This window comes from Cryptomeria japonica, chromosome 8 (genome assembly GCF_030272615.1).
Source record: "Cryptomeria japonica chromosome 8, Sugi_1.0, whole genome shotgun sequence".
Taxonomy (NCBI): Eukaryota; Viridiplantae; Streptophyta; class Pinopsida; order Cupressales; family Cupressaceae; genus Cryptomeria; species Cryptomeria japonica.
In genome coordinates, this window is record NC_081412.1 from 484,202,542 (window position 1) to 484,215,176 (window position 12,635).

General features: G+C 36.3%; 1 protein-coding gene across 6 annotated transcripts in view; it reads left to right on the forward strand.

Annotated features, from left to right (window-relative positions):
* Positions 1 to 4,597: 4,597 nt before the first annotated feature.
* Positions 4,598 to 12,635, forward strand: part of LOC131077284 (protein PTST homolog 3, chloroplastic) — a 183,102-nt gene continuing 175,064 nt past the window's right edge. For 3 of the 6 annotated variants that reach the window (XM_058014743.2, XM_058014748.2, XM_058014747.2), the window contains exon 1: positions 4,598 to 5,062. In XM_058014743.2, coding sequence (XP_057870726.2) covers positions 4,872 to 5,062 — 191 coding nt within the window. In that variant the 5' untranslated portion in view covers positions 4,598 to 4,871. The remainder of the gene's footprint in view (positions 5,063 to 12,635) is intronic. The other 3 variants (XM_058014745.2, XM_058014746.2, XM_059209922.1) reach the window with 2 other exon arrangements.

A 12,635-nucleotide genomic window follows, 5' to 3' on the forward strand; every position in this document is an offset into this window, starting at 1 on the left:
ATTTTTGTAACAAAGTAACAAGCGATCTTATAAGCTTGTGATAGGTATCTCCTCTAGCCTGAAGGTTGTTGCTCCCTTGTTTCTATAGAAGGGAAATCAGGGCCATGAGACAAGGGTCGAGAAATTTGGTCCATAATTTTGGATCCAAATCCTTGGTCATGTATACTAGGTCTAGGTGAAATGAGTAGGTTGTAATAGGAATTTGTAGAGCAAATAAAATGGGTTTTGCGTCTTAGTTTGTTTCAGGTTCTTGAAGGAGTTATATGTAATATAATTTATAATAGAAAATAGCTTATGAAATGAATGAAAGTATTGTCCGAATTCATTTTCTCTAATGTATGACTCTGTTATGTTTTTTAATGAGTAAGTTCAAGGGTTTTTCTCGTTTTTGCATTGTTGTGATGCATGTTTCTTCCATCTTACGCTCTGACCTAAGGGCTCAGCTAAACTGCTTAGATAGGGATTCCGATAAGTATTTTGGGTTGGGATAGACAGATGAGATACATTGTAAGGCTAGGTTATCTTGAGATCTTTAGCTATTAGATTAAGGTTTCTGTTGCATTTTTATCTTGCATTCTGCAATTTTAGTTGCCCAATGGATAAGGCACTGACAACTGCTTGCAGTCATTTTTCTATAACATTTCTTTACTCATAACTCATCGACAACTTGCTATTGATAATATCATAATATCTTTTCATTTTTTGTGTATGATGTTGTTTGTCGAAAAGTCATCTCGCACTCCAAAGTAGGTTGAGGATGCTAGCCACCCTGTAGCATTCTCTCTCTTTGTTGAGCCTCCTTTTAGGAGTGAGACCATCTAATTTATTTTAATGTCGCCTGCAAGTGTGGTGTAGAGATTGCAGAAGCATTAAGGGAACACCCTCCCGGGTTTTGTAGAGCCCGAAGTGTAGAAGGATAATAAACAAATCCTTGTTATATTGTTGGTCCAAGTCCTTGAGTATTCTAAACGGTTTGGAGGTTGGCCTCTCCATGCATGATTGGAGGGCTCGACTTGGTTTCTGTCCTTGGGGCAGTGCAAACACCCTGCCAAGTGCGTTTTGGGGAACCAACACAAATAATGACCCTATTTCTCAATTTGAGAAGTGGTAGCAATTGACTGTCGGGTCTATACTTTGGATTATTCCACACACTATATTAATCTGTGTGAGATGTATTTTTCTCTCATTCCACAAGAAAGCTTTCATTCCAATAGTCTTGACACTTGTACATAACTCACATACCTCAACACAAATTAATATTGGTAGCTTCTCATTGAATATTAAATATGTGCTATCCTCCATATTTTTCTTCCTCTAACACACACAATGTTTTGAGTTTTCTATGCAAAAGGATAGCAGAGAATCCTTGATCAAGATTTCATACGTGCCAAAAGCGGCTTTCTAAAAGATTTCATATGGATATGCAGGACACTTACAACTAATACATGTGTTTGCTATATCAAATTTTTTCTCCAATTAGTAATGGAAGATTAGCCTTAATTATTCTATTTTTTTTATGTGATTGAAAAACATTAACCAATGTAATTATTACTTTTCCCCCAAAATAATGAAATATTCGCCTTAATTTTTCAAAAAGATTTACGCAAAAGAAAAATATTTGCCAATAAAATTATTTTTTTTTCCCAAAAAGAATGAAAATTTCGCTTCAATTTTTGTACAATTGTTACACAACTGAGAAAAATTCACCAACGAAATTTAATATTTTTCTCCTATTAGAAAAAAAAAATCGCCAAAAAAACTAATATTTTCTCCCAAAATATTAAAAGATTCGCCAGGATTTTACACCTACCCCGGGGAGGGGGGGGGGTGGTGGTTCTTAAAGTTATCCCTGCATGAGTTTCTAATGGTTTGATGGAGTATTATTGAGGAGTTGGCAGGTGGTGTATTGCCCATGATCTCCTTCATCATTTGGGTGTATTATGTGTATCGATCCATGCAGCGCTATAAAGGCGCTTGAAACATGTTTGCCACCATTTTTCTCTCTAATAAACTGCATGGCAGATTGACAATATTTGAGTTGGAGGTGGCACAAGTGGTTTGAACATAAATTGCTGATTTGGTCATATTGTACACCATTGATAAGAGGATGAATTAAGATCATTATTGCTAATTTGACATGGGGTAAGGTGGAGCCATTTAAATACAAAGGAGGGCTACATTTTGGCCTTTTCCAAGGTTGAGGTGTGCAAAGAAAGCTCCAAATAGTGACTGACATAAGGATGTTTGAATAGTGCATAGCTAGTAGTCATGGAGACAAATTTTTTGCTTCATTCTATTAAACAACAACTCGTGTTTTTTGGAAAGGTTTTAGAAAAAGGCTGGGGGTATTTCAAATTTGATGACCCCATTTTTTTGTGGATCATGGAGGTGCTGTTGGGAGAAGAGTATTTGAAGTCGAAATTTTATTACAGAACAAATGCTGACATAATTTCCTGATGGTTGCAAGGGGGTTGGTGTTTGGTACAAAGGAGGAGGTGATTTGGGTGGCAAAAGCGTGCATCCCAAACCATTCTTTGTGTGGATTGACCTCTTTGATGAAATGATTTGTGGTGGGAAGAGGCTTGAGGTGTCTATTTGGAGAAGGAATCATACAAGAAGGGAACTCTGCAAAGTTTAGACCCTTTGTTCTCTGGAATGATGGAACAGACCACGAGGCCATAACATAGGAGGCATAGGTGGGTTGGGAGGCCCTGAAAGATTTCATTCACGAGAAGGAGGTGATGTGTGAATGTCACGAGCAACGAAGTAGAAGGATGAGGCAAAGAAGACCAAATTTGCTCTGGATGACTACTAGGTCAATGACCCTGGTAACAAAGAAGATGAAAGTTCAGTTTGTCTGTAGTTTTTGTTATATTTTGTTTAAAGAATTTATGTAGAATTGGAATGCTTAAATTTGTAGTTTGAAACAATGGTTGAAAGCCAAATTTTGGGTGGTGGGGTAGTAGATTGTAGGCAGGATAGTCTCTGTCTGCGGGTAGCTTGGTATGAATCGGGTGGCATATGTGACAAGGTTTATTTTTTTCAGACAATGTTAGGGGTTGATCCCTTATTATTGCTATTATCATACAAGTTAATGTATGAACTTTTTATATTAATAAAATAATATCTATTACCGATAAAAAAAAGTTTATACAAGATATAATTTTAACTTTTCAATTTAAATTGTTATAACTTATCATTATAAGTATTATAATCAATTATACTATAACTATAATTTTAATTAATTATTTTTCTAATTCATTATTATTCAATTTTTTTAACTAAATAGTTATTAATTAAAATTATTGTACTCAAAATAATTAATTAAAATCTTAATTTTACATAATAATTAAATTATAATTATAATTTTGGTTACTATTTAATCATAATTATGATTAAAGTTAAAAATTAAGATTAAATAATAATTATGATTCTAACTATTCAATAATTAAATTACAATACTAAAAATCCAAGTACTCACAATTTTAATACTTCTGCCTAGATTCTTAAGGCTTCTAATACTTCTCAGACAGTTGATTCTTCTAAATCTTGAGATTGATCTACGGGTAATAGCTTTAATATGGGTAGCATCACAAACATAGAACTAACCCCTATTGGCTCCCCTCAATCAACCCAAGCTTGGACAAAAGTTAAAAGGAAGAAGAATAAGCCATCACATCAAATGATGTTAAGATCTTCCAAGATAGGGAACTTTATTTTAATTTTGCTAAAATCGCTCCTTTTGTGTACTTGTTCTTAGATGGGAGCCACCTAGATGCACCCCTATTCATGGGTGGATGCATTTTTTATTTTTTATTTTTTATTTAATAAAATTATAAATTTTTCGCAGCCTTGACTACGTATTATCCATAAAAAAGAGAGAGATATATATAATAAAAACATCAAAATAATCATACTTTAATAAATTTAATTTTAATTATTATTAATTGTATTTTATATTGAATTGGAATAGAAATATTATTTTAAAAAATTTGATTTTTGTAATGTGAGTTACATTAGTCAAATTCACTTACAAAATTTAAAAAACTTTTACTTTAAATTTATCAACTAGCAATTAAAATGATTTTTTTTTGACAGATCTCTAAAAATATATTTAATTTCTATAATGAAATATTTACAAACTTTAGAAAAGATATTTTTTCTTATTTTTTATTAATTTTTGTTAAAAAAATTAATTACTTATTAAAGATACAGCAGGGAGGCTAATAAATCTAAAAACAGAAAAAATATACACCCTTACATTTATATCAAATTATTCACCAGTATGTCCCCACTAAAAAGGGCACAAGTTCCAGTACTAAAACCTTTGTAACCCTTTTTAATCCAAATCATGAAATATCTCAAAAGCTTTTTACATATTTCGTGGGTCCTTGAGTACAGAAATGAAAAACAATCAAACTGATATGAAGCCTCGAGCAATAAAAATTCTCTAGACGTACAGATAAATAGAAAAAAACAAAATATATAAATTGATTGTTAACCTCTAGTCAAATGTCTTGGAAAAGGGACCTTAATTTTTTTACGTCATGTTAAAATATTTTGTTAATATCATCAAACTTCTCTCAGAAATGCTATTTGAAGGTTAAAATTCTAACCACGTTACAGTTTTTTTTTTTTTTAATTAAGTTTTTTTAAGGTGTTGTAATATTGTTAATTGGTGCCTCCAATTAAAAAAACACAAATTCTTGGTAGATGCAGCCTCTATGAAGACAGATCTTGGATATGAACGGGTAAGGGTTTTCATAGATTTATACAGTTGGAGAATCCATGATACCACCTTAAGGAGATGCTAAAGTAGGGATATACTGTACTGGACCCGCTTATTTGAGGAAGTGCCTGGTTGTTTGGCTATGGCATGCTGCCAGGTTACGCATTTGAACTCTGGTACTAGATGGAAGTGCAGTTGGACCTTGTGGACCACAGACAACAAGAGGAATAAAAATGATATTATTACTCTGTTATTCATGGAAAATCATCGTCGCCATCTTAAATCCCTCACTCTTTGCATGCTCTCCAACTCCTCAAAAGGACAACCATCAAGGTACATGGATATACAATGTGTATTTGCTGATAGGAATCAATGTGCAGAATGGAAACCATCCCTTTAAAAATAAAATAAAAATTAAATTGTATTTTGGTTACTGGTATGATATGAAGATGAAACTGATGGAACCCACATGGGCTCTTTACACTTTTGATTATGGGGTCGACAAAATGATTAGTCTGCATCAATTAAAAGAAAAAAATGAAAGCAAAAGCAACTTGATATTCTGATGATGTTTTTGGTGATATTATTGATATTGTTTACCAAAAAGATCATGGAAGAAATTACTACTCATGTGGAATAGGTTATTAAAGGATGAGTGAGTATTAAATACTAAACACAGTTAAAAATCGTATGAATATAAATTGTTTAAATTATTGACTTTGTTGAGTAGGCTATAGGGAACACTGTCTGTGATAGCCTGAACCAATTACAAAATTTGTAAGCGTGGGACTTGTTTTTGATTGCTCATCATCTTCACCACGAGTCAAAATTGGTGGCAAATGCAGCAGTATTCTGGGCAGAACTGACTTTATTTTTCCCCTCTCTTAGTTTAAAAAAGAAATGTTATGGAGTACCCAAGTACAAGCAGTAGCAGTGGTAGCAATGGAGTATCAATAAATGTAAATCAGTACCGAAGTGCGAGTATAAGGGCAACCAAGAGTCCAGGCATCACAAGTTATGTCGTACTTCACAGTCTCTGCCTGGAAAGCATCCAAGGAACAACACCATGCAGCCGGTCTAATAACCGTGTTACTGTTGAACCACTTGGTGAGGTCCGACATAAAAAATCGAAAATCCTGCAATTTCTATACCATCACAGTCTCATACAAGACATCTCGCATGAATGTGGGCCCTTGTAGACAATGCTACAAGTACACAGTATCTGCCATAAGAAAAAAGGAATGAGAAGCCACATCCTGTCTTGTAGGTATGGGAAGAATTACCTGGAGTTGTTAATTTTCCGGACTTAATAGTTCCTTGTTACAGACATGGCACATGTACTTTGGCAACTACGTGTCATCAACCTCTGTGACAATTGAAATAGCTCACAGTGCCACAGTCAAATTATGTAAACTTATTTGATATATTTGACAACTGGTGCTGGTAGTCAAGATCTTATCTTACTTAAGATTATAGCTTCAGTAGTGAATGTGTCAATTAGATAATGATGTAAATGATGAAATCACTTTTCTTGTCCAACACTTACCAATGTGATGGGAGCTAGGGGAGAAAACGGGATTAGATGGGACAGTAGTTCTAGCTGTAAACAATGGATGCCAAGGACCGTACATATGAATTTGTGCACTGCTGTAGTTGACATGTTGAGTGTCCTGTCTGAGGAGTGCTTTAGGTAGTCTGGTGTGCGTTAGAGCCTTGAGACTTGCCAACTCAAAAAATAAATTTTGAGGAGTGCATTCACAAGAATGGAAGGGAATTAATGGGGGCCCACACAAGCATTGGGGTATGAAAGAAAGAAAGAAAGAAAGAAAGAATTTTAACATCCACGAGGCCAAGAATAGCCTATGGGACAACCTCTCCAATCTGAACCAACTTCTGAAAAGCAGGTCTGTGCCTATGCAAGTCGATGATGAGTGTGCCCAGCTTCTCTATATGTTCCTTGCTGAATAAATTATACCATGTGTTATCAGTTAAGATATTGACAAATGTAATGTCCCCTTCTCGATGATGTGCTTTCAGTGGTCCATTGGCCTATTCTTGAGACCCGTAGGCTATGTGGAATGAAGAATTAGGGTTTCAAACATTGGTGAAGCGAGAAATTACTATTTTTAGTAAGTTAGGGGTTGGCTGTTTGGATGATGCTGTCTTACTGAGCTTTTCATGCTCTGTCATTGGGTGCGAAGATTATGTTTTTCGGAGTAGTAATTCATGACTTACTATTTTTAGTAAGTGGCAGTATAGAGCATTTCTATTTTTGGCAATGGAGAAGGTCTTGATCCTGCAACAGTTCTATGGTTTTCTTTACTCCGCTTCATCCTGGTTGTGTTGATGATCAGTAAGGGAGGCATAAGTGATTTAATTAAATATTATTTCCTTGTCTAAGGTTTAATATTTAAATAATTGCATTTACTGATTAAATGTATTGAGGATGACTTAGGGGAAAATAATTAATTGATATCCATGTGTTTTTCCTAAGTCAAACGGCATATTTTTGGTGGCAATTGGATGGATAAAAACATCTCTTGTTTTATGTTTTTTATATTGCAAAAAAAACGCCACCATAAGGCAAAGTTTGAACTTGCCTAGGAAGAGGGAAGTGGGCGCCATGTTGGAGGACTTGAAACGAAATGAAAGGGAATTTGAGTTGAATTTGGGTGCCATTTTGCATTTGAATTTGAGGCAGCTTGGAGTTATAAATACGAGCCTTGGGCTCTCATTTTGCTCATCTTGAAGAATTGCATCGTTATGTTGCCGGATTGGCGTATGAACTTTGAAGCTTCGGAGTGTGGCTCCCTAGTGTTTCCAGTTTCGTACTTGAGATATAGTACCTAGGTGTGTGATGTATTCTATGACATTTTCAGTGCATATTTCAGTGTTTTGGAGTTTGGAGTGATTTCTGGAGTTGTTGGTTTCCCTGTGGTTGAAGCAAGTTTTCGATCATATCTCTCTGCCCGAGCGAGCGATCATTTTGGGTACTGGTTTAATCTTCCTTCTTGCTGTTGGCGATACATCTTGTAAGTTTGTAACACCTTTTTTTGAGTTTTGAATTTAATATTGCAAATTGAAATATCCTAGCTAGGTGTGGGTTTTGGAGAGTGCATTGGGATGCGTGCAGGGTATTTTGAAGTGTTTTTGTAGCTCCCTTTTGGATTGTCTTAGTTGCTGCTTGTCTAGTATTGCTTTGGGAGTGATTTGGAGTGAATTGAGAGAGATTTGAGTGAGATATGAGTAATTTAGTGAGTTTATGGGTTGCTGGTTATACATTTTCGGCTTGTTGTTTTGGTGTTGAATTAGTTTGATGATCATTATCTCTTGTGTTAAGTAATATACTTCTACTCTCACTTTCCTCTTTATTGTAAGGTTAAGTAGTAGTACTACTAACCCATTCTGGATTGTATCTTCATATCCCGTTGAAAAGTGAAAGAGGCTGGCTTGCCGCCTATATCTGATAATTTGTAATTCAGTCCTCCCACCGCATAAGTGGTTGAGGGATATTGGTTGTAATGATCCTCCCGCTGCATAAGCGGTTGAGTTGAGTAATTTGTAATTCAGTCCTCCCGCTGCATAAGCGGTTGAGTTGAGTAATTTGTAATTCAGTCCTCCCGCTGAAATATTGCGGTAGAGTGATTTGTGTTTGCAGTGTTGTTCTCTTGGCTGGTTCACCGCCAAGTTCCTTGCTTTCCCGCTGGATAAGCGGAAGGGGCTGGCTTGCTGCCTAGTATTGTACTTGCTTTATAATTTCCAGTAGATTGGTGAGCTAACAAACCCCCAATCACCGTATGCTCTCACCTTCCCACATTGGGCACTTGGTGATCAGAAAGTGGAAGGGTTGCAATTTCAGCAAGCATTGAGATTATATTTTCTAACCTTAACGGGTTATGTGTTTGTTTGTAATTCTTATTGCACTTAAAAAACCAAAAAATTATTCAGGATATTACAACAAACTTATCCCTGTTGTCTTTAAGTGCTTCACACTCCAACATAAAATGTTTTTCAGTTTTCACCTTCCCGGTGTTGCAAAATAGGCAAACTCTTTCTTCCCAAGTCTCTTTTGGTCTTTTCCACCGCCCGGTCTCACATCGAAGTTGGTGAGAGTTGGTTCTAAGCTGAGCAATGAGGATTTTAGCTCTCCAGGATACATTAGCCCCTATATAGACTTTTTGGAGATGATCATAAGTGGGTTTGAACTCATTGATATAGTATTGTTTCTTTCTACCTAACCCAATACCCCAAATTTTTTTGTAGAACTTATCCATAACGAATACCTTTAACTCCTTGCTGTTCGTGGGACACACACTCAAATAGATGTTCCATTTTTTCAACCATTTAATGTTTTGCTACATCCATGACTTCTTCCTTTTGCACAATACATCAGTGACAACAACCTTAGGCCATCTATCTCCTCCTAATTGCTCGGTTCTTTTTAAATAGCTAATGAGACGCACCATAGCAATTGCTTCAATAGGGGCAGCTCCCACTTCACTTAACATGATATCATATGGAACTGTACTTTTAATTTTGAACTTGCTTGTGATTAAACGTTTTTGAATTCTCTCTATTTGTTTCCATTGAGAGAGCGAGGTACTGCTGGCCCAAATTTCACATCCATAAAGAACAATAAGCAACACCAAAAGCCCAAAAAGAGTTTGGATGGCGCTCCAGTCCCATAGCTCTGCCTCCCTGCACTTATTTTGAAGAGCATACAATGCTTTCCAACCTCCTAAAGTTCTTTCCCACCTGCAACCTTCCCAACTAAGATTTTTGTTAAAATCAATCCCAAGGTATTTGTAATCTGTAACTTCTCCAAGAGTGCTGCCTTCAAAGTAAGATTTATGCTGCTTTTGTTTCCTTTTATTTGAAAAAACCATGACTTTCGTCTTGCTGATGTTAACTTGCATTCCCGCCGTATTACAAAAGCGCTCAAGGGCAAATAAATGCTCTTGCAAACCAAGGGCAGATTTGGCAACCAAAATGAGGTCATATGCATAAAAAAGCAGCCTTATAACAAATTCACCCGGTTGAATACTTTCGCCATTTTGCATGTTTAACCATTCTTCAAGCTTGTCAATGAATAAGCCAAACAAAGTAGGAGAAAGAGGACACCCTTGTTTCACCCCAATATCACTTCTAAAACTGTTTGAAATGCCATCTGAAGTTTTGATTTTCACTTTAACATCTTCATAAAGCCTATGAACAACAGCTCTAAGATGAACCGGAATACCAAGTTCTTCCATCGTATTCCAAAGCTTATCTCTAGGGACTGTGTCAAAAGCCTTCTTGAAATCAACAAAGCAACAAAAGACTTCTTCCTTCTTCTCCCACGCTTTTTCAATGATGTGTCTCAAAGTAATACCATGGTCAACTGTGGAATGCTTAGGTCTGAAACCAGCTCGACCCTTTGCACGTTTATGATTTTCTTCCGCCCATTTGCTGATTCTATTTTCTATCATGCTACCAAAGAGTTTAGCAAACAAAGGATTGATCATTATGGTCCTATAGTTGGAAGGGTTATTAACATCGCCGCTTTTGAAAAGAGGTACAACAAGACTTGTTGTCCAATCTTTAGGAAACCCATGGAGGATGATGTTATTGAATATTTTTTTAATATGAGGAGCAAGGACATACATGTCCCACTTGAGACATTCTGCTTGAAGCTCATCTAAATCTTTAGCTTTACCAACACTCAACTTCTTAATACCCAATTCAATCTCTTGCACAGTGAAAAGATTTGTGGAAATGTTGACCAAGGGCGAGGATGCCACCTCCATATCATGCTCATAAAGCAGCCTTGCATAATCAAACCATTGTGTAGATGTGATATTATTTTCAATCTGCTTCTTTCTTGGTTGAAGCTCTTTCCAAAAAAGTTTGGGATTATTTTTGCCAAGAAAAATTAGCTCCACTCTCCTTGTGATCATAAAATCAGCTTTCTTTTTCTTTAAAATCTGCTTGTAAACTTTGATGTCTGTCTCTTTTTTATTTGACTCTCTTAAACTCCTAGCCATTTTGCATTCCTCATCAAACCATGCATTCATTGGGAAACAATTTGTCTCAGATTTTTTGTTTTTTTGTTCTTTTGCACTTTGAGAGAGCCACATGTATCAGATTAGTTAATATATGACTGTTAAGACCATGACAAGTAGTTTTCTCCACCTTAAGAAGCTTCTCCAAAGAAGCCTTGAAGATACTAGCATTTTCTTGTGTCAAAAGAATTTTGCCCTTTGAATGTTGTTGCTAAGATGGTTGAATTTTCTCCTCATATTGCTTTGTTTTTGCCCATGCAAGACTTAAATAAATTGGCATGTGATCTGATTTGAGATCCCAAAAATGCTCACCAATCATTAATTCCTCAATTTTATTGCTTAAGTTATGGGAGCAAATTGCGTAGTCAACCACACTTGTCCCATTGTAAGTGTTGCAAGTGAAATTTCTAGATTTTGGCCATCTAATCATACCATTACAAATAATCAAGTCAAAGGTGCCACAAAGAGTGAGCAACTCTTCCCCAAACTGATTGCATCCTTTGGTGTCTTCTGACACTCTTTCCCATTGATGTTTTTCCTCTTTTGTGAGTCAAATAGGATTATGATCACCTTTACAGCTGAGAATGCTAGCTTGTCCACTTTTAGTTCTAGCATTGAAGTCCCCAACAAGAAGGACCTCACCTTGTTGGGAGAACGTATCAATGTCCTTTTTCAAGGCTGCAAAGGGGTCTTTGCTGTCTAGACCATATTTTTTTTGTAGATTTTGGAGACTTGTAGAGCAAAATAACATGCTGCAATCCTAATAATATTGCAATTTTCTGCGATCTTGAACCACAAAAACTACTTATTGAAATCCTCTTTTTCTAGCTAAATGAGACGCCCTTCTTTTTCTTTCACTTACACTATTATACCGCCATGACCTTTACCATTACCTGCTGCTTTGTTCCACATTGCCATTTTTAAATACCCTTCAAACGTGGGAGTCTTGCATCCTTCGTGCTCATGAGTCTCTACAAGACAAATGATGTCTCTACCTTCCGCAATAGGCCCTAACCAAGGTCCCCGTCTCCAAGGATAGCCTCTACAGTTCCAACAGACTAAACTTAGAGAAGCCTGGTTAAAACTTGATTGCTATTTGTCATGGAAAGCAAGACTCAGCGTTGAGTCTTCATTTCTATGTGATCTTATGGGCCTTGTTGCATTGTAACCAACTACATTTGTTGTTGCTGCTTTGTTGCTTGCTTGCTGCTTTGTCCTATTATGGGGACCGAAGTAGGCAATAACTACTTTGCCTTTGAATAACCATGCTCTTTTCCCTTCATCTCTAGCTGCTCTAACTTTTGTCAATTCAGCCCTTCTCTCTTCTAGCTGCCTCATAGTTAAATCTTCATCCAAGAAAAAACGGGAACCCCTCAAGAGTTGCTTCTTATTTAACAAGTTTTGCTTGTCATGGACACTTGGCAAGATAACTTTTATAGGCCTATTTTTCCCATTGCACAATTTGCCAACCCTCCATGCTTTGAGGATTTGACCTTTTCAACATAGCATATCTCTTAGAAAGTCTCTTGTAAGGTCAAGAGTGTGCTCATTTCTCCCATATTCCCTCACTCCTTTGATAATTACATTTGCTGCTCTACCTTGTCTTTCTTTGAGCTCATTAACTCGTGTTTCATCAACCCGATAATAATTTTCCCTCTATGTTTGTATTTTCCTGGCTGGTGTTGGCCCAAGTTTTGGTAACTTCTGAGAAACTACTTTTACCTTCTATGTTATCTGCCTTCTTATGCAAGCATGCTTGACCCAGTGTTTCATCCACCTTAACCTGAGATGCTTTGGCATTGAAACCATCTCTGTAAGCTGCTGCCGAAGCTTTCAAAATTTGCCACTCATCTTTCACACTTTGC